Source organism: Macaca thibetana, chromosome 20 (assembly GCF_024542745.1).
Source record: "Macaca thibetana thibetana isolate TM-01 chromosome 20, ASM2454274v1, whole genome shotgun sequence".
Classification (NCBI taxonomy): Eukaryota; Metazoa; Chordata; class Mammalia; order Primates; family Cercopithecidae; genus Macaca; species Macaca thibetana.
Window position 1 is genome coordinate 74191384 of NC_065597.1, and position 23815 is coordinate 74215198.

General features: G+C 60.1%; 2 protein-coding genes across 3 annotated transcripts in view; one reads left to right on the forward strand and one right to left on the reverse strand.

Annotated features, from left to right (window-relative positions):
• Nucleotides 1–7834, forward strand: part of IFT140 (intraflagellar transport 140) — a 107375-nt gene extending 99541 nt beyond the window's left edge. Inside the window, exon 31 of the mRNA XM_050774167.1 lies at nt 7134–7834. Within this exon, the coding sequence (XP_050630124.1) occupies nt 7134–7340 (207 nt within the window). The 3' untranslated portion in view covers nt 7341–7834. The remainder of the gene's footprint in view (nt 1–7133) is intronic.
• Nucleotides 7810–23814, reverse strand: TELO2 (telomere maintenance 2). 2 transcript variants are annotated; one of them, XM_050774248.1, is made up of 21 exons: nt 23565–23814; nt 22567–22937; nt 21568–21845; nt 19813–19881; nt 19391–19538; nt 17151–17253; nt 16339–16407; nt 16014–16155; nt 15803–15939; nt 14929–15008; nt 14666–14776; nt 14270–14358; nt 13995–14086; nt 13635–13751; nt 13394–13465; nt 12814–13005; nt 12141–12232; nt 11420–11519; nt 11101–11165; nt 10747–10862; nt 7810–8370 (listed from the first exon to the last, which is right to left on the reverse strand). In XM_050774248.1, the coding sequence occupies exons 2-21, from the start codon at nt 22899–22901 to the stop codon at nt 8153–8155; spliced, it is 2625 nt and encodes an 874-aa protein (XP_050630205.1). In that variant the 5' UTR covers nt 22902–22937; nt 23565–23814; the 3' UTR covers nt 7810–8152. The 2 variants fall into 2 exon arrangements, with proteins under 2 accessions (XP_050630205.1, XP_050630206.1); XM_050774249.1 differs by having other exon boundaries at nt 7810–8438; nt 23565–23810.
• Between the last annotated feature and the right edge of the window lies 1 nt (nt 23815).

Here is a 23815-nt window from a genome sequence, read left to right on the forward strand (position 1 = left end):
GGCCATGTGTGATCACTCACTCCCCAGCCATGTGTGATCACAGCCATATGTCTCTCTCTCAGCCATGTGTGATCACTCTCTCTCCAGCCATGTGTGACCACTCTCTCTCCGGCTATGTGTGATCACTCACTCCCCGGCCATGTGTGATCACTCTCTCTCCAGCCATGTGTGACCACTCTCTCTCCGGCCATGTGTGATCACTCACTCCCTGGCCATGTGTGATCTCTCTCCCCGGCCATGTGTGACCACTCTCTCTCCGGCTATGTGTGACCACTCTCTCTCTGGCTATGTGTGATCACTCACTCCCCAGCCATGTGTGATCACTCACTCCCCAGCCATGTGTGATCACTCTCTCTCCAGCCATATGTGACCACTCTCTCTCTGGCCATGTGTGATCACTCACTCCCCGGCCATGTGTAATCTCTCTCTCCAGTCATGTGTGATCTCTCTCTCCCCAGCCATATGTGATCACTCTCTCCAATCATGTGTGATCTCTCTCTCCCCGGCCATATGTGATCACTCTCTCCCCAGCCATGTGTGATCTCTCTCTCTCTGGCCATATGTGACCACTCTCTCTCTGGCCATGTGTGATCACTCACTCCCCAGCCATGTGTGATCACTCTCTCTCCAGCCATGTGTGATCACTCTCTCTCCAGCCATGTGTGACCACTCTCTCTCCGGCCATGTGTGATCACTCACTCCCCGGCCATGTGTGATCACTCACTCCCCGGCCATGTGTGATCACTCTCTCTCCAGCCATGTGTGACCACTCTCTCTCCGGCTATGTGTGATCACTCACTCCCTGGCCATGTGTGATCTCTCTCCCCGGCCATGTGTGACCACTCTCTCTCCGGCTATGTGTGACCACTCTCTCTCTGGCTATGTGTGATCACTCACTCCCCGGCCATGTGTGATCACTCTCTCCCCGGCCATGTGTGATCTCTCTCTCCGGCCATGTGTGATCTCTCTCTCCGGCCATGTGTGATCACTCTCTCCCCGGCCATGTGTGATCTCTCTCTCCAGCCATGTGTGATCTCTCTCTCTCCAGCCATGTGTGATCACTCACTCCCCGGCCATGCGTGATCACTCACTCCCCGGCCATGTGTGACTGCTCTCTGGGGATTGTTCCACCTGATTATTTCCTACAGTCTTTGCCTGGCCTCAGTTGCTTTCGTCACATGTGTGCACTATTCAGCACTCAGATAAGACTCGGATAGAACCCTCTGCAGGACTCCGAAGTGCTCTCTCTCTCTCTGCTGTCTCCTGTCCAGTACTGTATCCCACCAGTTCTGGCCACCTGGGCATCCTCAAACTATGAACTTTCTTCTCCTCAGCATAGGGAGACTGCTGGCTCTGTTACCCTCTTCTGCACTGTGGCCTGAAAACTCTCTTGAGGCAGTAAGCCGGGAAACTGAATTTATATTTGTGAAATGTCCCGTTTATCTCGGGTAATGCTGTTTTGAGGTATAGCAGATCTAACACTGGTATAGCTAGTCCTGCATCTTACGCCGTGTTGTGCAGGTTTTTTTTTTTCCTTTTCACCTTCTGCCCATCTGTATCATTGTATTTAAAGTATTTTGCTGATAGACAGCACAGAGTTGAGTTTTTCTAGATTTCTGATAATCTCTGCCTTTTAATTGGAATGTTTTGTCCATTTACAGTTAATATAATTAATATGGCTTGATTTTAGGCTACCATTTTTGTTTGGTTTGTCCTACCAGTTTTATTATTGTTCCTTTGAACCTTCTTTCCTGCCTTCTTTTAAGTCAGTTGAATACTTTTTTCAATTTCATTAAAAAGCTATCAGCTTTTTATCTCTACTCCTCTCTTTGCATTATATTTCTAGCGTTTGCCCTAGGGATTACCATAAACATACTTATCACATTAGAGTTAGCAGGTAGGTCCATTTACCCACCCACGTCCCTACCTATATGTGTCAAATGTATAACATTGAAATGTATTATAAACACAATATAGTGTTATAATTTTTGCTTTCAACAGTCGTATGTTTTAACGAAATTAAAAGGAGGCTGGGCGCAGTGGCTCACGCCTGTAATCCCAGCACTTTGGGAGGCCGAGGCGGGTGGATCACGAGGTCAAGAGATCAAGACCATCCTGTCTAACATGGTGAAACCCCATCTCTGCCAAAAAAATACAAAAAAATTAGCCGGGCATGGTGGTGGGCGCCTGTAGTCCCAGCTGCTGGGGAGGCTGAGGCAGGAGAATGGCATGAACTCAGGAGGCAGAGCTTGCAGTGAGCCGGGATCACGCCACTGCACTCCAGTCTGGGTGACAGAGCGAGACTCCATCTCAAAGAAAAAAAAAAAGAAAGAAATTAAAAGGAAAGAAACAGTCTTTTACATTTACTTACATATTTACCATTTCTGGTGTTCATTTTCTTTCTTTTTTTTTTTTTTTTTGAGGTGGTTTCACTCTTTGTTGCCCAGGCTGCAGTGCAGTGGCACAATCTCGACTCACCACAACCTCCACCTCCTGGGTTCAAATGATTCTCCTGCCTCAGGCTCCTGAGTAGCTGGGATTACAATCATGCACCACCATGCCTGGCTAATTTTGTATTTTTAGGGGAGACGGGGTTTCTCCATGTTGGTCAGGCTGGTCTCGAACTCCAGACCTCAGGTGATCCGCCCGCCTCGGCCTCCCAAAGCACCATTTCTGGTGTTCTTACTTCTTCCCAGTGATTCAGCTTTGCCTGCGGTATCATTCCTCTTCAGCCTGAGCTCCCGTTAGCATTTCTTCAAGTTCAGGTCTCCTGATGAGTTGTCTTACTTTTCATCAACCTGAAATGTATTTATTTTGCCTGTATTCTTTAAGGTTGTTCTCATCAGATAAAGAATTCTGAGGCCGGGCGCGGTGGCTCACGCCTGCAATCTCAGCACTTTGGGAGGCCAAGGTGGGAGGATTTCTTGAGGCCAGGAGTTCAAGTCCAGCCTGGGCAACAAGTGAGACCCCCATCTCTGAAAAAAACACCAAGGCACAGTGGCACACACCTGCAGTCTTAGCTGCTTGGGAGGCCGAGGTGGGAGGATTGCTGAGCCCAGAAGGTTGAGTCTGCAGTGAGCTGCGAAAGAACCACTGCACTCCAGCCTGGGCAACAGAGCAAGGTCCTGACTCAAAAAAATCCTGATTTGACAGATTTTTTTCCTTTCAGCACTTGAATGTTTTCCCTATGTCTGGGCCTCCATTGTTTCTGGAAGAGTCAGCTGTGGGCTGTCTCTGGGGCCCTTACGTGTCACATATCTCTCCATCTCCCACCACACTGGCTGCTGTCATGATTTTCTTTTTGAATTTGTATTTCAGCAGTGTGATAATGATGTTGCTAGGTGTTTTCATTTTATTTATCCCGGGCTTTTTGGATTTATATTTGTGTTTCACCAAATTTGGGAAATTTGCTCTTTTTTCCTTCTGGGACTCCAGTTAAATGTTAGGTCTTCCATATCTAGTAGACACACATTTGCGATTACTGCTCATTATTTTCTGTTTTCTGTCCTTTGGACTAATTTGTATTTACAGACTTTCTTTAGCTATCTTCAATCTGCTGTTAACCTCTCCAGCAATTTTTTTAGTGCTTGTATTTTTCAGCCCTAGAATTTACACTTAGTTCTTTTTTTTATTTATTGGCTAAAATTGCCTATGTGTTAATTTGTTTAAAATATATTTTCCTTTATATCCTTGAACAGAGTTGTAACTGCTGCTCTAACATCTTAGCTACCAGTTCCAATATCTGGGTCATGTAGGATTGATCTCCATTACTTGCCTTTTGAGTATGCATCTAATTTTCCTGTTTCTTATGTCTAGTCATTTTTTTGTATCATGGACATTTTGGATAATCCATTGTAGAGACTCTGGATTCTGTTACATTCCTCCAAAGAATTTTGCTTTTTTTGGTTCGTTTTATTAGGCAATCACCTTTGCTCAGCTCTGAGTAGAAACTCTTTCCCCTGTGGTGGATAGCAGCTGAAATCCTTGCTGGTAAGCTTGAGTTGGCCATCTTAAAGTCTGCGCCTCCCCTGCCTCACATGTAGTGTGGGAGCAACTAGTGATGAGGGCAGGGTATGCCCAGGATTTGGGCTCCCCTCTATGACCTGCTGTATCCCCACATTTCCACCTTCACATTCCAGCTGCTGTGGTCAACAAAAATCTTGATTCTGGTTCTTTAAGCCTGGAAAAGGGTAGGCTTCTATGTGGCTCTCTGATCCCCACACTGGCCCTGACTTCTACTCTGAGGCAGAAAGTTGTGAGAAGCGGCTGGGTGCGGTGGCTCACGCCTGTAATCCCAGCACTTTGGGAGGCCGAGGCAGGCAGATCATGAGGTCAGGAGATGGAGACCATCCTGGTTAACACGGTGAAACCCCGTCTCTACTAAAAATACAAAAAATTAGCCGGGCGTGGTGGCAGGCACTTGTAGTCCCAGCTACTCGAGAGGCTGAGGCAGGAGAATGGCGGGAACCCGGGAGGCGGAGCTTACAGTGAGCTGTGATCACGCCACCACACTCCAGCCTGGGAGACAGTGAGACTCTGTCTCAAAAAAAAAAAACAAACGAAACAAAGTTATGAGAAGCAGGAAGCCCGCCCAGTGCCACCCGCTCCCAGCATCAGCCTGCTCCCAGCTGCCCCCAGTGCCTTTCCACGTGTCTGTCGTTGTTAGAGGGGGGGCTGCTCTCATAGGAGACGTGCTCCTGTTGTCAGAAGCCTCTCTTCTTATTCTTTTTCTTTTTTTTTGAGACAGAGTCTGGTTTTTGTTGCCCAGGCTGGAGTATAGTGGTGCGATCTCAGCTCACTGCAAGCTCTGCCTCCCGGGCTCAAGCAATTCTCCTCCCTCAGCCTCCCAAGTAGCTGGGACTACAGGTGAGTGCCACCACACCCAGCTAATTTTTGTTTTTTGTTTTTTTTTTTTTTTTTTTTTTGGTAGAGACGGTGTTTCACTGTGTTAGCCAAGACGGTCTCGATCTCCTGACCTTGTGATCCATCCGCCTCGGCCTCCCAAAGTGTTGGGATTACAGGCGTGAGCCACTGTGCCCGGCCTCTTTTTCAACCATAATTCTATTGTAGCCAACATACAGAATTCCACACTCCTGCATGTGTCAGACCCTGCAGCTTTGCCAATGCCTGCAGGGCCTCCGCACCCACCAGTTGTGTTGCCCTAGCAGATAGTTCCCGGGGCTCACAAACTGAGTATCGAGAAACAAGCTTGAGAAACGTGCTGGTGACCATGTGGGCCTCACTGGACTGCAGTCTCCAGAATTCACAGGAAAGTTCCCCGGCAGTGGCTTTTCCTCAGGGCTGAAGGGTCAGCCCCGTGAAACACAGACTCCCTGATCCGGCTGCTCACGCCCCTGTGCGCCCTTCCACTTCCATCCACTGGCCCCTTTTGCTGCTGGAAAAACAACTCAGTCTAATCCTAACAAGGTTTCTCTGTTGTTGTTGTTTGGTTTGGTTCTGAGACGGGGTCTTGCTGTGTCACCCAGGCTGGAGTGCAGTGGCACAGTCACGGCTCCCTGCAGCCTCAGCCTCCCAGGTTCAAAGGATCCTCCTGAGTGGCTGGTGTGCACCACCGCGCCCTGCTCCAGCAGGGTTTCTATTTCTAGGAGAACTATAGTTTTACATATAAAAGCAAAATTGGACTATAGAGATGCCCAGACTGCTATATCCTCAAAATTAACAGAAAATCTACATTTTAAATATTTCACCAATTTCTTTATCGTCTCTATGGTTGCTTGAAGCCTATGGGATTTAGTAACTCGAAATGCAAAAGAAAAAAGAAAGAAACCAAGAAGGCCAGCTAAACTGAGAAAGGCCAGGCACACGCTCCCTCACGGCTGCTGTAGCACCACCCGGGGCCACATGCACCACCTCACCCGGCCACGGCTCCCACGTCCGCTCAGCTTTCCCGCCGTCATCTGAGCATAGCCCGCACACACTCGACGCTGGAGACCAGCAACACTCCTGTCACCCTTGTCCTGCCCCCCACCACCCCTCACCCAGCTACGCCACCCGTCCTGCCCACCGCCCCTCACCCACCTATGCCACCCGTCCCGCCCACTGCCCCTCACCCACCTACGCCACCCGTCCTGCCCCGCCACCGCCCCTCACCTACGCCACCCGTCCTGCCCCCCACCGCCCCTCACCCACCTACGCCACCCGTCCTGCCCCCCACCACCCCTCACCTGCCCTCTGCACCCTCTGCCTGCCTTCTGGAAACCACTTCGTTGTCCTCTCCAAAGCTAGCTCTGCACACAGAGCAGTCACACACGCTAGGCCCTGGTTGCATCAGGAGGACACTGGCCCTTTCTGACCACAGGGTCCCTCTTCGACCCTGGCCAGCTCCTTCCTCTCCCTCTCTCCCTGTGCCGACCCTTCTCTGAATTCTGCCGCTGCAGGACCTCAGCCTGACCTGGACTCCCCGCTACAGCATTAGCCAAGCTTGTTCTCCCGTGTCCTTATGTCCTGTGTCCCCTGTGTCCCCAGCACAGTGCCCGGCACATGGCAGAGTGGTTTGTCAACATCTGAGGCAGCATCTTTTCAGTTGTAGATGTTTGCCCTCACCCTCTGATTCGAGACTGCGTGGAAGGCTTGCACTCCACCAGCGCCCACCCCAGCTGAGGCCTTCCTTAAATACAGGTCCACTGCGGGTGATGGGAGGGGCCATTCAACAAGCTTATTCTATCTTCATAGCTGAGGCTTCATCTCAAAAAAATAGTAATACCCAAGACAAACCACTAGATATTGCTGCCTGCCCTCCAGTCTGACATGCATGTCCACTCCCAAGACTTGAGTGCAAAGCACAGGGCCTCTGCCGCCCCGGGAGGCTCTGCCCGCGCACACAGGGGGGCAGGCCTCTGTGCACAGCTGCTGAGGACTTTCCAGGGCCCTGGCTCTGCATTTCCAGCTGAAAGGCCAACCGAAGCTTCCTGTTAACCATCCACACATGGCACATGTGCGGTCCGCGGGCACCGCATCCCCCCATCACCACTGGGAAGCCTCAGCGCACCGTGTCCTCTAGCAGGGAGGCACCCCACCCGCCTCCAGGGGCAGCAGCATGTGCCTGGCCTGCGGGCAGAGAGTCGTGCCCGGTTGTTGAGGAAAGCTGAGTAACATCTGCTCCTCTGCCCCAGGCCTACAGATTCCTGGAGGAGATGCGGCGGCGGCTTCCCTTGGCCAACATGTCCTACTACGTGAGCCCGCGGGCTGTGGACGCCGTGCACCAGGGGCTGGGTCTCCCGCTGCCACGCACGGTGCCCGAGCGGGTCCGCCACAACAGCATGGAGGACCCCAGGGAGCCGGACGAGGAGGTGGTGGAAGAGGCAGACGACGACCCCTGACGGGCCTGGGCCCCAGGACCAGCGTGCTGCTGCAGGATGGCACCTTCTGGAATCTTCCAGTCAGCTGCAGCAAAGCCAGCTTTTCACTGGGAAAAAACACGTCTGTGATGGAAGACGCAACAGAGCTGGGCGGGAGCGCAGCGGCCCGGGTCGGCAGAGGCTGTGCCCCATCTGCACCTTGCCGCCTCCGGGTGCCGGCAGCTCCGTAGATTTGTGGATTCGTTCCTTTAAAGGGAGTCGGGTTCACCCTTCCATCATATTCTCCCAACTACACACTGTAAAGCCTGAGAAACTTGTAGAACCTCGGTTAGGAAGCTACAGCTGGAGGGCTGGGGCACCTGCCCCCACACATCACATCCCCCCACACTCCTGCAAGACCCACGGCTCCTGAGCAACAGCTGGGACACCCGGGCCCTGGTGGCTGCACCCCCCGCTAGGCTCTGCCCACCGGCCACCAACACTCCTGCAATTCCAATAAAGTAGTTTATTTTCTGGGAGCCCGTGTCCTGTCCACCCGCCCCACAAGCCCATCCAGGAGCCACACGCCCTGCCTGGGCCGCGAGCACAATTCTCCTGGTGACACGGCGCTCAGCCCGAGGAACCTGGGACGAGAGCTGCTCTGTCCTGCTTGGTGGCGCTCACAGGAGTGCCTTGCGGGCTCTGAGCAGCAGGCACACCGTCCTCCCCTCCTGCCGGCCTGGTTCTGCCGTCACTGGAGGAGTCACCCCCACCAGCAACGCCCACGGCCCTGGCCACAGCCCCACGTCCAGGCTGCCATGTCCCGGCGGGCAGTGCCCAGGCCCAGTGTATTTTTAGCAGACTTGCTGCACTATAAATAGCGGCAGGCCGGGCCTTCCTGCATCTGCACTCTCCGAACCGGATGCTGCCGCCGACCTGACCTCGCTACAAAGCCTGGCTCCGCTGCTCCAGACCGCTGCCGGGCCACCTTCCTTGCTGCCGGCGGGGGTGGCCCTGGGGAGGCCTCCAGGGACTAGGGAGATGCGGCTGGGAGGAGCCTGTTCTTGAGTCTCTGCAGAAGCAACAGGGCCCTCAGTGCCAGCGTCCTGCAGTCTTCGTCCGGGTCTTTCTCAGCCACGTCTGCCAGAGTGACAAGCAAAGCTGAGGCAGCATGGAGGGCGTATTCTCCCTCCTCCTGTCTTCAGTCTGCCTGAACCGCCCCGCCAGGCCTGACTCCACGGAAGAAAGGGGGCTTGGGTCTGCAGTGAGCCCGGACCCTCCCCAAGGCCACGTCCTGCGTGCCACAGGCTCTGTGCAGGCAGCACTGTACACGGAGGGCTGCCCTGAGCTGTGGGACAGGCAGCCATGGGAAGGGGGCCTGGGGTGGGGCACACAGCCCGGGAACACCCGAACACTGCAGGGCCTGCTCCGTGCTGGACAGCAGACATGGGCTGCGGTCAGAGGTAGAAGACCCTAGGAATCCGGGTGGTGGGCGTCGGGAGGTGCCCCCTGCCTGTGGGGAGGCCTCTGGGGTGTCTGGGACTGCACACTGCCCCGCCCCGGTTGGAGCCAGAGTTCTCGGCTGCCCGCAGGGCTGGGCCCCTCACCAAGGTCTCCTGCAGCCTGGAGCCTGGTGAGCCTTGAGGGCTCCGCTGGCCACAACTACTCCCCAGACTGGCTAGAATCGCAGGGTGAGGAAGCACCTGTAGACCCCTGGGAGAGGTGCCTGTGAAAGGAGAATACCCTGCCGGGACCCCACCAGCCGAGTGGAACCGGATCGGCCGAGGGACAGAGCCCCCCGCTCCTCCTGGTGCTTCAGGTCCCCAAAGCCCCCAGACAATGACGTGGCAGTCACCAAGTCTCTGGGGAAGGAGGCAGGCCGGGGACTGCAGAGAATGTGCTCGCCCACCCAGCCCCGTCAGTGGCTCCACTGGCCAAGGGGGAACCTCTCCTCCTCCAGGCAGGGCGAGTGGGCGAGAGCACGCTGAGGAGGGGCTGTGCAGCAGCTCCAAGAGACCGGTGTCTGGGGCACCGCACCCCCCTTAAAAAAAGCAAAGCCCTGCACAGGCTCCCTCACTTTGGGCCCAAGACCCTCCAGCTGCTCCGTGGGAAGACATTCACAGCCACCCTGAGCACAGGGCCTGGGAGGGGACAGGGCAGAGCTGGGCCCGCCCTTCCCGTGTCCATCGGTCCCATGCTCTGCTCCTCAGCCCATCCCCGGGGACTCATCAGCTCCATTCCTGTGGGAAACACCGTTCACACCCAGCAGACTGGCACTGCGCCCAGGTGCGGAGAGGGGAGACGGCCGGGGCAGAAGAGGCACACAGCCCAGCCCCACGGGAAAGGTGACCTCACCACAAGCATCCCCCAGCATCCCCCAGCACAGAGGCCTGAGCACAAGTCCCTGGGAAGGACCCGCATCACCCAGGAGCCTCCTGACAAACACGTGGAAACCGAGGCTGGTTCAGGGGCTGGGCCGTGAACCCACCCTAAGCACCCCACAAACCAGTCACTGGACCACAAGGGCAAGCAAACAACAAAAGGTGCTGGGACTGTACCAGCCAGAGGAGCCCAGGGAGGCGGGCGGGCGGGGGCTCAGAGGGGCCCAGGGAGGTGGGTGTGTGGGGGCTCAGAGGGGCCCCAGCAGGGTCCAGGATCAGGCCAGTGCGGGGGTGGCTGCAGCTCCGGCCTGCACACTCTGCCTGTGTGGGTCCCAAGGGGTCACGGCGGCCTGTCCTTAGGCCCAGCTCAAGTACCGAAAGGCCAAAGGTCACAACGTTCACGATTGACTTTTACAGGGTCCAAGCGCAGTGGCTCATGCCTGTAATCCCAGTACTTTGGGAGGCCGAGGTGAGAGGACTGCTTGAGCTCAGGAGTTTCAGATGAGCCCAGGCAACACAGCAAGACCCCATCTCTACAAAAATTATGTTAAAAGCTAGCAGGCTGTGGTGCTGCGCACCTGTGGTCCCAGCTACTCAGGAGGCTGAGGTGGGAGGATCACTTGAGTCCAGGAGCTCAAGGCTGCAGTGAGCCAAGATCGTGCCAGTGCACTCCAACCTGAACAGCAGAGCAAGACCCGTCTCAGAAAACTACATAAACGTTTTAAAAATAAAAAGAACACATATGGGGGGAGCCAAGTGGCAAAACGTTCCCCAGGTGAGCCTGAGGGAGGGGCTCTGGGCTTGCAGGGCTGTCCTGGTGGCTTTCTCAGAACGAAGCCCATTTATGGAGGGAGGTGTCTTCCCTCGTCTCCCCTGCAGGATTCCACAGCGGCCACAACAGGAACCAGGCACTGGATTCCCCACACCGGGGCCACCACGTGCCTCTGGATGTCCACGAGAGGGACGTGCCCCCCAGATGAGAGGCCCGGCTCCCAGCCAGCTGGCCCAGGCCCAGCCTGCAGGAGCTGCGCCACACACACACACACACAGCCTGGGCCGACACTTACCCGCCAGCCAGGACTGGGCTTCCAGCAGCTCGTCCAGCAGGTCCTCCAGCAGGCGTGCGGCAGGCACGCTGAGCAGGACGGAGGAGACGGCCGACAGCAGCCCCTGGCGCACATAGCTGCCAGCAGAAAGGTGGAGGCTGAAACCAGCAGGGACCACGTCCCAGGCCACGGAGACCTCCCACTCCCCCAGTGCGGTGGACCACCCACGCTGCGGCCCTGCCTGGCACATTTCCTATTTGGGAAGTACCAGGCCAGGCTGCCTGTCAGTCACCTCGAGGCTCCATGGGGCCCCCACGATGAGACCCTTGTGTCTACGTGCACCCCTGGCCTGGCCCAGCCCCACAGGCCACTCACGCGTCGACGTGGAAGCGAAGGGCCCACACGAATTCCAGCAGGGCCTTGCCCATGGCCACAGCCACCTGGACACCAGCAGAGAGACAGTCAGCGGGGTCCCCACGCCGTCCCCACATCCCAGCACCCACGGGCAGCTTCCGCTGCTGGGCAGCAGCAGGGACAGGGCCTGCCTGACAGCCGAGGGGATGCTCCCCCTGCCTGGGGGCCCACACAGGCAGCTCCTCCCTCAGACACCCATCCCCGGGCGCAGGTGAGGCTGAGGAGCGCTCCTCATCCACGGGCAGCGCAGGCCAGCGCCCAGCAACCTCCCCCGGCTCACCGTGGTGTTAACAGCCAGGTACATCAGGGCCCCTAAGGTGTGCGTCAGCCTTCCGAGAACCAGCTGGTCATCTCCTAAGAGGTCGAAGGTCACCACAGGCCTAGAGCACAGGATGGAGCCCAAGGTGCAGGGGCGCCTCAGGGCCAGTTCCCCAACATCCTGGGCCACCGCGGGAGACCGAGGGAGCCCCACAGAGCCCCTCCTCCTGCACCCACCACCTTGCCTGCACTGAGACCGTAGGACCGTTCCCGGGTGCCCACTCCCCCTGCAGGGCTGTCTGGCACAAGCCCACCTGGGCCAGGAGTTCCCAACGCCGAGACCCCTCACCCCTGCTGCACCATGACGCAGGCCCCACACTTCTCTGCCATCCCGAGAGCCTCACGCCCTGAACCTGGGGCCAGAGCAGCACCGGCTGAGGCAGGAGGCGGCGAGGAGGACCCAGTGGCTGGTGGCGTCAGGCACGTGCGGGCAGCACTGCCGGCCATGCCGCAAGCCCAGCATCAGAGCAGACACCTGGCACCTCACAGCAAAGCTCAACCACAGAGGAACTTTGCAGAACGTTCCCTGCCACTTAACACAGGCTTACGAAAAGCCACAGCAAAGCCGCAACCCTGCTCACACCCAAGCCCACTCAGACCCCAGCCTGGAAACCTCTTGGCCACAGGGGTACATCCAGGGTCCCTATCCCCCACGTCCACAGGCCCACAGAACACCCACTCACCTATCAAAGTGCTGAAGGAGGGGGAAGAAGAAGTGGCCAGCCACGGAGCTGAATCTGCTGGGGCCACCTGCTGGGCCCTGCCTCGGGCCACCCTGCCAGACACACATGGCACTCACGGAGGCACAGGCCTGGGCAGCGGGCACTGCACCCCTACCCCGAGAGGATCCCACAAAGCAGCGTGGACCCCAGCCTCGCTTTGCCTCCCTGGGCCACTCCTCCGGCCCCGCCCAGCTCCCAGGCCCTGCGGGGTTGGTGGCGGGACTCGGGCTCCACGGCCAATGCCTGGGCAGCAGACCAAGCCTTCCCGACCTTGCAGGCAGGACGTCCAGGGCTGGAGGAGCGTCATGGCGGGGCCGCCCTGGGCACTGCAGGAGGCCTCCCTGGTCTCCAACCCACCGCCAGCGACAGCCAAAAACATCTTCAGACGCTCTGAGGACAGAGCACCACCAGGGCACCTGTCTCGTAGCACGTCCCCAAGCCCAGTCTGGGTCCCCTACAGCCAGGTCCAGTTCCTCGGCGCGAACCATGGACCTGCCTTTCAGGAATCCCGGCACAGGCACCAGCCCCTGCGAATGCGGCCGCCCCTCGCCGTAGACAGCGCCTGGAGGTGTCTGCCACCCCTCCCGCCCACCCGCGGTCCCCATGCCCGTGAGCTGACCAGGCGCCCACTAACCTTGGAGATCCGCCGGGTCTTGCTTCTGATCCGCTCCTCCACCACCACCCGCCAGTCGGATGTCACGGCACTGCCAGGCTGAGAGGCGGCTGCCGCTGGTAGGCACTGGGTGTTGGGACTCGGGGAACCAGGCTGGGGAGCCCTCCCGAGGCACCCAGGCCTAGACAGCTCCTGGGCAGCCAGAGTCAGCACCTGGAGGGAGACAGGCCCAAGGCAGTCGCCACTGCTCCAGGGAAGACCATTTCCCAAGAGTCATCAGCCAAAGCCTCAGACACGGGCCCAGGGGCCCTCGCCGCCCGGGGGAAGGTGCGTTCTGGGAACAAGGAGAAAATCACTTCCCCATATCTCACAGCAACCGCGTCTTGGGAGGCGGGAAGGTGGGGAAGGTGGGCTCTGTGCTCCAGGAAATGAGAACGTGCCCAGGGCCCAGCGCAGCCTCATCCTAAAGCCACGCAGTCCCGCCACACCATAAACGCATGCCGTTCTCCCAGGAACCCGGCCCCACAGCAAAGCCAACGCCGCGGTGGCACGTGCCACGGGCGGGTGGACCTCAGAACACGGCGGAGGAGGCGGCACTTACGTCCAGGATGTCCATGCGCTGCCGGAGGCTGTAGTTGAGGGCATAGAACTGCGAGGTCAGATAGTCAGCCACCTGAAGGCACAGGAGAGAGGCTGCTGTGGTCCGGGACCTGAGGTCTGCCCAGGGCGACCTCCAGGCACCCCACAGCCAGCTCCAGCGTGGGACCGAGCCTCAGGCACTGCAGCTCCCAGCGCTTCCCGCTGCGCCTGCACTGGCCGGGGCCACGGGTGCGGGGACTCACCCGGGCTGGGTCTGTGACCGTGACAGCCACCAGGGCTCTCTGGCGCAGCCCTGCAAATCCCACCACGCAGGTCTTCTCCTCCAGATGCAGAAGCACCTTGGCCAGCTCCACGCTCACCTGCACACAGGAGTTAGGGTGGAAAAGCTGCCGGACCCGGCCACCCGCCCTGAGGCCTCACCGAGACTCACAGGGCCTGAGCCACCCACCCCGGCAGAGGCCCCAGGCCGTGGCCCTTCTGGGAGAGGCAGCAGCCCTGAGTCACACAGGGGAGCCAGATGTCACCCTCAGTGGCCAGGACACAGACGGCATTGAGGGAGCTACCATCTTGGGCCTCCCCACCCATTCCCACCCCCCACTCACCTCCCGAGTGGCTGTGGGGCTCCTGTAGACCAGGCCCTCCAGGGCCCGCAGGGCCGCCTCCCAGCGCTCTACGTCCTCAGATGTGGTCAGGGCTGCACAGAACCCAGATAGGCCTCGGTCAGCCTCAGCCCTGACCCCGATCCTGAGCCCGTGAGAGCCAGCAGCACGGTTGCCACCCTGGGCCCAGGGCTTCCTGGTGACCCCTTGAGGCAGAACCAGGCTGTGAGCGAGACCCATGCCCAGCCCAGCAAGGCCCTCCAGGGGCCCGTGCCCACCTTCCACGCAGTCCCGGACGTAGGCAGGAGCCTTGCTGCTCTTCAGCTCTCTGTCCCCCGACATGTCATAGGGCACAAACTCATCATCACTGGGGGAGGGCAGAGCAGACACAAACAGCCCACAGCCTGTGAGAGGAAGTGCTCAACGGCAGAGCCAACCCCTCACTCCACCCCAAGATGTGGACCTCACACCTCAGCCCCTGCACCTGCAGCAGAGCTGGGAGCTGAGAGCCCTCCCATGAGGACAAAAGAGAACAAGGACGGAGCAGGCAGGGAGCCCCCACTGGGCGCAGGTTGGAGCAGGCAGGGAGCCCCCCACGGGGCTACAGGTTGGAGTGTGAGGGGTTCGCCTCCTGGCCTCCTGCACGCTACCCACTGGGGTGGCAGAGCCGCTACCTGTCCAGCTCCGAGTCAGAGCCTGCCAGCTGTGCTTGGGGGCCGCCACCATCCACGATCTCTGTGGGGGTCTCTGCAGGGGGCTCTGCCGTGGCTGGAGCGAGGGAGATGCTTTAAGGAAACAAGGAACAAATCATTTAGATTCCGCTCAAGCCTCTGGTCTCAGGACTCACAGGACCAAAACAAAGGCTTTCACCCGCTCCCACCCGGCAGTGGAATCCTCAGCAATAGCGGTGGGGTCCCGGGGGTGCAGAGACCCTCACCCCGCCTCCGAGGCGCCGTTACCCGCAGGCTGTGGGGAGGCCAAGGCCAGCAGCTCGAGGCTCAGTTCATCCTCTTCGTACTACAGCAGGGGAGCAGGCTCAGCGGCATCTGCCAGGCTGCAGCGCCCCTCCCCGAGACAGGGCCCCCACCTCCCAGACAAGGCCCCTCCCCCAGACAGGGCCCCTCCCCCGAGACAGGGCCCCTCCCCGAGCGGGAGCCACTCCCCACTGCGGCCTCCCTCGCAGCCCGGTCTCACTCAGTGGCTGGGCCCTGGACAACCACGTGTCTTTTTAAAAGCGACTTTCTAAAAGGTTCCACCTCAGGCCAACGGTAGCACTGGGTGTGCTCAAAGGTGGGGGCCGTGGTCCCTCCCGAAGGAGCGGGGCCTCCCGCCAGGCCAATGCCCCAGAGAGATCCCAGGGTCTCAGCAGATGAGAGGACAGGCGGTCATCGCCACAGCCTGAAGGCAGACAGGGCTCCTCCACGGCCAGGCAGCCGCCCACACCAGACGGCAGGCAGTAGAGAGGCGCTGACACCCGCGCCCACCGACCCACAGTGACCTGGCTGCCCTGCAGCCTGGGCCAGACGAACCGCAGCGGGTGGCTCCCTAACCCAGCCTCCCCCAGATCCACAAAGAGAGTCTGTGAACCTGTGCAGACCCCCGGGGGCCCTGTGCTCACCCGACCCTGTGTGGCCCCAGGAGCTCAGGGCTGAGAGCCTGCCGCAGCTTCCAGCCTCAGCCATGCGAGAAGCCAACACAGACACTCCCCATGTCTGGACCCCGGGCAGAGGCAGTGACCCTGGGGCTGGAGAGGCAGCTGCTCAGAGACCCGGGCCAGCCACACAGGGACATGGAGGGGACGGCCCGCTCACCTGGAATTTTAGGGGAGGCCCCTCGGGGTGGATCCTGGCGCTAATGACCTCGGCCACAACCATGCCCAGGCAGCGCACGGGGGGCAGGCTGCTGTCCAGGCGGCACTTCACGCCTGCCATCATGCTGGCCAGCAGTTCTGCAAGCACCGGACAGGCCCCCTGAGCATCTCGGGGTGCCCAGGGCCGGGGGGAGCCCGAACCACCCGCTCACCATCCCGGCTGTCGTGCAGCTCCGGCTCCCTGAGGTGTGCCAGGCAGATGAGGACAGCCTTGCTGACATGGCGCTGCTGCGGCAGGGGGGTGTGGCGGATGGCACTGCTGCTGCCCCACGTCTCCAACAGCTCCTTCAGCACCTGGCAGGTGGCATGGCCCAGGACTGGGTGGGGCTGGGGGCCAGGCTGTTCCCGCCAGGCCCACAGCCACTGAGGGAGCTATGGCGCCAGCCCAGCCAGCCTCACCCTGCCTGCCCCCAAGGTGGGCCCCGCACAGCTCTTCTCCCAGGGCCTCGAGGGGACGGAGAGCCAAGAGGCTCGTACCTGCAGCAGGAGTGGGCGCCGCTGGCTGTCCATGGCCAGATAGCCCAGCAGGCTCTGCAGCATGGGCGTCTGCAACAGAAGTACATGCCTGTCCACCAGGCCGAGGCCGCCGCCTGGCCAGCCCGGGGCTCCCAAGGCCAAGAGCCGTGCCAGGACCAGGACCGGACTGAGGGCAGCAGACAGACAAGAAGCACAGGGGCGGCCGCTGCCTCCTGGAATGCGGGACCCTCCCCTCCCGCAGAAGCTGCCCCCTGGGCTCAAGTGACCCACCCGCCTCTATTCCTTCGAACTGAACGTGATAAAACGGTCCCATATAAAAACGTGGGATGCAGCCGCTGCTGTGCTGGGGTGGGGACTCGCCATCGTAAGTTCTCGTGTGAGCAAAGGAGGAGGGTGAAGCAAGAAGTGACCGGGAATCAGGGGCCCTGGCTCACCCACTCCGGGCTCAGGCCATGGGGACGGGAGTCACACGTCCGGGAAGTGCACGACCTCCTCTGTGACCTGACCTATCCCCCACCCACCCCACCCCCACCCCACCCCCTCGAGCCCCTGGCACAGAACGCAGCTGGGGCAGGTGGCTTCTCGGGAGTCTAGAGGATTAAGAGACATGAGAAGCCTCACTCAGCGCCTGTCACAGCAGGGTCTGTCATCGGGGCAAGGAGGCACTCACGGCCTCGCCAACTCCTGCCGGCCACCGCCAAATCACGGGCAGGGTCTCCCAGGCAGCAGACCCCTGCTCCGACCCCATGTTTTGCAGCGATTCTTGCTGTGCTGGGGCAGCCAGCAGCCCGCACCCTCCGTGGCGTCCTCACCGTGAGCCGGGACTGTAAGAACAGAAGCTTCCGGGTCATCACAAACTGGGCTTTCTTGTTCTTCACCACCAGGTTCCCCAGCAGTCTCGACAGGACCTCAGGCCTGCAAGACAGAGTCAGGGGAGCAGAGATGCAAGCCGGCCTGGAGGCAGGAAGGAGTGAGACAGCATGAATTCTGATGCCCACAGACTCTGGCCTGATTCTGGGCCTGCCAATTTCTAGCCGAGAGCCTCTGGTTCCATCCTCCGACTGCCTGAGCTGGGCCTTCATCCTCCCTTCTCCAGGGCATAAATGCGACAACCCAGACAGCACCTGCGCCCCAGCCCGGGCGGAGGCGGGTCCGCGCCCCACGGCCTCCTCCCTGGCTGACCCAGCCCAAGGTCAGTGCCTCATGTGGGGCCGGGGCAGAAGCTTTTCTGTAAAGGGCCAGAGCCTACGTGTTCCGGCTTTAGGGGCCACACAGCCGTGTCACAGCCACTCCACGCTGCCACTGTAGCCAAAAGCAGCCAAATACGTAAATGGATGAACGTGACTGGTGCCAAAAATACGTTATTTACAAAAACACGCAGCGGGCCAAATTTTGTGCAAGTCGCCTGCAGACCCCCGGTCTAGACTGCGAGAGTCCTCCCAGTGAGAGGTTGTGAGTCTCCAGAAAGAGCCCAAGTCTGTCCAGCCAGTGTGGAAACAGATATGGCTGGATTTCTCCCTCACTCATCACTCACAATTCCACACAAACACGTAACAGTTAAAAAACATTTGGGAGGCCAAGGCAGGAGGATCACTTAAGGCCAGGAGTTTCAGACCAGCCTGGGCAACAAAGTGAGCCCTGTCGCTACAAAAAATTTAAAAATTAGCTGGGTATGAGCGCGCGCACCTATGGTCCTGCTACTCAGGAAGCTGAGGTGGGAAGATCGCTGGAGCCCAGGAGGTCAAGGCTGCAGTGAGCTATGATCACACCACGGCAGCCTGGGAGACAGAGCAAGACCCTGTCTCTAAAAACAATCACCCCCAACAACAACAACAACAAAACTGTAAAATAGAATGTGATTACACGATTATATAGTTCACAGGGAAAAGAATAACAAATGCCTTAAACATGCACGCCCTCACCCAGAATCAAGAATGCAAAGTCAGCCGGGTGCAGGGGCTCACGCCTGTAATCCCAACACTTTGGGAAGCCAAGGTGGGTGGATTGCTTGAGGCCAGGAGTTCAAGACCAGCCTGGCCAAGATGGCGAAACCCCGTCTGTACTAAAAATACAAAAATTGGCCGGGCGTGGTGGCGGGTACCTGTAGTCAGTCCTAACTACTCAGGAGACTGAGGCAGGAGAATTACTTGAACCCAGGAGGTGGAGGTTGCAGTGAGCTGAGATCGTGCCACTGCACTCCAGCCTGGGTGACAGAGCCAGACTCCACCTCAAAAAAAAAAAAAAGGCCAGGCGCAGTGGCTCATGCTTGTAATCCCAGCATTTTGGGAGGCCGACGCAGGTGGATCACCAAGTCTGATCGAGACCATCCTGGCTAACATGGTGAAACCCTGTCTCTACTAAAAACACAAAAAAATTAGCCAGGTATGGTGGTGGGCGCCTGTAGTCCCAGCTACTCGGGAGGCTGAGGCAGGAGAATGGCGTGAACCCAGGAGGCGGAGCTTGCAGTGAGCCAATATCGCGCCACTACACTCCAGCCTGGGCGTGACAGCGAGACTCTGTCTCAAAAAAAAAAAAGAAGAGGAAACACTCTGGGCAGAGACAGGTGCGTCCTTGCACATGTTGGGGGTAGGGGAGCCGTGTGAAGCAGGCGAGCTGGCAGGGTTTGTGGGGGTTAAATGGCTGGCAGTCCTGCTTCCAGAAATGCAACCTTGATTCTCCTGAACAAAGACGTGGGGAAGTGAGTCACCACCCGTCACCATGTCAGAGCCTGGAGGTGGCGCACGTGTGTGCAACGGGGGACCACAGGCGCAGGACGGGGTGGGCGCCCCGAACTCCGGCGCCTTTAGGCCTGTAGCTAAACAGCTAGGCTGTTCACAGCATCGACCCTATTTCATAAGAGACAGGCGCTCTCTGATGCAGAGGCCACCATCCGCACGTGCAGGAACTGAGAGGGCACCACCCACACCCCGTGGCTCCGACATGGGGGTGCCAGCCACAGCACGGCGCCCAGAAGCAGCGTGAAGGAAAGGCAGCCTCTGGCGGTCCAGACCCCCAGAAGCCAGCGCAGCGGGAGGAAAGCCCAGCTGCTTACCCCGGCGCGGCCTCCACCAGCCCGGTCAGCACTGCCTCCATGGCCCGGTCCGGAACTTGCTCCACCAGGCGCCAGCAGACGCGCTGGTGCAGGTAGCTGCCCTGGGTGAGCGCTGCCAGCCGGGGCACCAGCACGCCCAGCATCTCCTCTGAGGGGACAGACGGAGGACCTGAGCCTGGGGAGCTGCACCTGCCTCGTGTCCGGGGGCTGTGTGGGTCCAGCAAGGACAGCCCCACAGCTCCCCAGTCAGCACAGCCGAGCCCCAGACCCCAGGGGCCCAGGACAGGACCGGGCAAGGGGACCCCGCAGAGGGCCGGGGTAGGAGGGATTCTCGGCCTTCTGCAGACGGCGGACGGGGTGCGCGGGCCGGGGCAGGGCGCGCGGGCCGGAGCAGGGCGGGCAGGAAGGGCGGCTCTACTCACGCTGCCTCCCGTGGACGCAGGCTTTCCCCAGGACCTGAGCCACGAAGGACACGGAGGAATCCAGGCCACCTGAGACAGAAAGGGAGGCCGGATGAGGAGGCCGGCGGGAAGGGCACAAAAGAACATCTAGGTGTGGGGGGTGCTGCTCTCGGTCAGGCGGACTCCGACGGACAGCGAAACTCACTCACAACAACGGACGGCACACGTCAGCCCCCCAGCAAATCTCAACAGGAGCGTGCTACACGTGACAAGCAAATCACAACCCTTCACCCGCCTTAGCCCGCTTCACCGTCACGACGGTTCTAGGAGGTCGGGACGGGCATGACACTGCCGAGGAAGGAGAGGAGGCACCAACCGGGCCCGGCCAAGTTGGGTCAGCCACGCAGGGTAGGCCTGGGCCCTGAGCCCTGAGCCGGGCATGAGACCCTGGAGCAGCAGCACCACCACCGCGGCTGCCGCAGGGAAGGAGCGCACGCCAGGGAACGTGGGGAACCAGGAGGGCCGGGCCGTACCAGCCCCACGGGAGAGCTGGGGTGCGGGGGGGCGGCAGCCACGGAGCTGCGTGGGGACCAGGACGGCCTCAGCCAACCCCAAACGTATGTCCTGGATGTTCCCAAAGCCTCCTGAACACACGGCCCCGCAGAGCAGCAGCTGCGAGCCTGGGCTACGTTTGGAAAGGACAGGAGGGCTTGGGAGGCTGCTGCGGGAACCCCCAGGGTGAGACAAGGGGGCTTGGGCCACACAGGCCCCATGCGGGGACTGGAGGGGCCCAGCTCCCTCCTGGGCTCTGAAGGGGCGCTGAGCTGCTCCAGGACCCCAGGGTGCCCCTTTCAGAACAAGGTGGGGGCTGCATGTAGAGCGGTGGAGGCCGGACCCAGGTGCTCGACCGGCATCTGAACTGTCGCCTGGAGCTTGGGAAAAGCGAGAGAAGGGCTGGGCGCGGTGGCTCAAGCCTGTAATCCCAGCACTTTGGGAGTCCGAGACGGGCGGATCACAAGGTCAGCAGATCAAGACCAGCCTGGCTAACACAGCGAAACCCCGTCTCTACTAAAAAGTACAAAAAAAGTAGCTGGGCGAGGTGGCGGGCGCTTGTAGTCCCAGCTACTCGGGAGGCTGAGGCAGGAGAATGGCGTGAACCCGGGAGGCGGAGCTTGCAGTGAGCTGAGATCCGGCCACTGCACTCCAGCCCGGGCAACAGAGCGAGACTCCGTCTCAAAAAAAAAAAAAAAAAAAAAAGCGAAAGAGGTAAGGGGTCACCCTGCAGGGACAGGCAGACGCTCTGGGTTCTATGCAGGCCCCTGGCCCAGCCTCCTTCTCGCTAGTGAAATGCATGCTCGAGGCGGCCGCCTTCTGACGCCCCAGGGAAAACAGAGCAAGTATGGGCGCTCACGGGGCCCTGCAGCCCAGCGGCGGGTGAAGCCGTTCCCACAGCACCCGCTCTCCAGGGCACCGCCAGCATCTGCCTCCAGACCTGAGAGCCTCGAGATCCCCCACCTTGCCACCGCAGCACAGTTGGGCCCCGGAAACCAGCAGTGACTGCAGGGACAAGAGAAGCCCACGGGGAGGGCAGCGGACTTCAGCCCACAGCGGATGAGCCCTTCCAGTCAGTACTGTGTGGGACAGGGATGTCCCCACCGGCCTGACGACACCACCCAAAGACTCCCAAGTCTCCAGAGGCCGTGAGACACCAGAGGGTGGCAGGGGACGACGGCCCAAAAAGACGGGTGGCGAGGGGGTCCCGAGGCAGGGCTTCACCTTGGAGAGAGTCCGCGACCGCCTGCAGCACCCGGACGACCTCCTCGCCGAGCAGGCGGAAGTAGTTCTGGGGGAAGAACTCGGCCAAGTTCTCCCGCTGCAGGCGGTTGCCCAGGTGATCAGGCAGGGCCACCACCTTGCCCAGCAGCGTCTCCCGGAGCAGGGGGAAGCCGGGCTGCGTCTGCTGCCGACACTGCACCTCCATCAGCACTGCCAGTCGGCCCTCGCGCAGGAACCTGGCCAGCAGCCGCGCCATCTTCATCAGCCGGAAGCTGGGGCTGAAGACATGGGCATGTTGGGCAGAGCCCCCAAACCCCATCCTGGGGGCCCCCTTCCTGCCACAAGGAACCAGCAGCCCCGATTACACAGGTAGCCCCAACAACATAACCAGCGCAAAGTCCAAAACCACAAGCCGAACGGGAAAATCTGTTAATCCATTCCTAAATATCTGCAATTACTGTGTGAGAGCTCTCAGGGTCCTGAGCAGCTTCCCCAACCTGGAGTCTCACTGGACACTCCTCCCCTGCTGCTGACGCGGATAACTCGGGGCTTGCTTTGATCACAGCAACCTCTGAAAACCCAGCTCCTCGAGGTGCAGCGTCCTGGCAAGGACTGCAGTGTGATCTGAGGCTGAGCCTGGGAGCCACCTAGGGCTGGGAGTCCACATAGGACACGTGTCAGTGATGACAGCTGTGCTTCCCCTGGAACGCCCCCAGCTCGCAGGCTGCCTCTGCCACCTGGGATGTGAACAGTCCCGCCTCATCCCTCTCTGACAGAGCCGGACGAGGGGCAAGCAAAGGACTTTGTGAGACACGGCAGGTACCTCCTGTCACCAAGGAGACAGACACAGACGGCTCCTTCTGTCCAGAGGTTCAGCCATGCGCAGGCTCTCTCTCTAGCCCCTCACAGGAACCAGAGAGGCTCTTGGTCCAGTCCTTTAAACCACTCTCATCACTTCTGAGGCTACCGGCAACCCCGGAATGGGCCCAGTTCACTCACCCGGCAGTGCCCTCGATGGTCTCCATCAGCACCAGGAAGGCTTGGTCCGCCGGGCCCTCCAGGAAGAAGGTGGCCCACAGCTCCTCCAGGCGGCCATCCGGCAGCAGCTCCAGCCAGGCCGGGCTCAGCCTGCTGGCAAGACATCTGAGGACAGGCGAGAAGTGGGCCGAGGCAAACTCCTCCTTCTCCCTCGGGAGCGCTGGAGGCTCCATCTCACTGAGATATCGCTTCAGGGACTCCAGGGTGCTGAAGATGTGGCCGCCATCCTCCGAAGATGAGAGGGTCTGAATGGCTTCCCGGACGACCAGTCGGACCCCTGAGGGTGCTGGCTCCATCCTGCAGGACAGTCCTGGGCGTCACGGGAAGGCAACCTGTGGCATGGACACAGGGCTCAGGCTGGGGCAGGGAAATAATCCACACACGCTCAGAAGCCCCTCTCTGAGCGCCCCAGGACCCCACACCCCTCACCCCTGGTCCCACCCAACCCTGCCCCGCCTCCTTCCCCTCCAGTGCCTGACGGTTTCCACCCAGAGTTCGCTCCTCCGCTGGGACCCCCCCGCTACCGCCCACTGCAGGGCTTCTCAACCCGGGCCACTGTGCCCAGGGGACATTCGGTTGTCACAAGCGGGAGTGCCACTGGCGCGACAGGGAGGTGGAGGCCAGGGATGCTGGTGAGTGTTCCCCGGGCACAGGGCGGCCGCACGCGTCCTCGCACCCAAGGCGGGAAACCCGGCCCATGGGAGCTGCCAGCCCTTCTGGCTGCCTGAGCGGTGACGGGTGGCTCCCGTCGCCATTCCTCCGCCCCTTGGAAACCAACAGCTTACGGGGAACACGGGTTCGGGGCTAGAGGACCCGCACGCGGACCCCGCCCCCGACCCGGGCCCGGACCCTGACCGGACTCCTCCCCGACCTGGAACCGACCCAACCAGACCCGGAGCCCAACCCGACCCAACCCGACCCCCGACCCCCGATCCCCGACCCCCGACCTCCAACCCGACCTGGACCCGGCTCCCGGGTGACTGCAGCGCGCTCAGGCCCCGCGCGCCACCGATTCGCTGCCGCCGATTCCCCACGGCCGCCGCGGCCCCGGACGAAACGCGATCGCGGCCCAGTCGGTTGGCCCAGAGCACGAGCTCCTGGGTCCGGGCGAAGCTGCCGCGGGTTTTTTTGAGCCTCTAGGGCGGGTCCCTGCGGGCCTCGCAGCACGAATCTGCGGAGGACGCCGAGCGGGAGGGCGCATCTGCGCCTG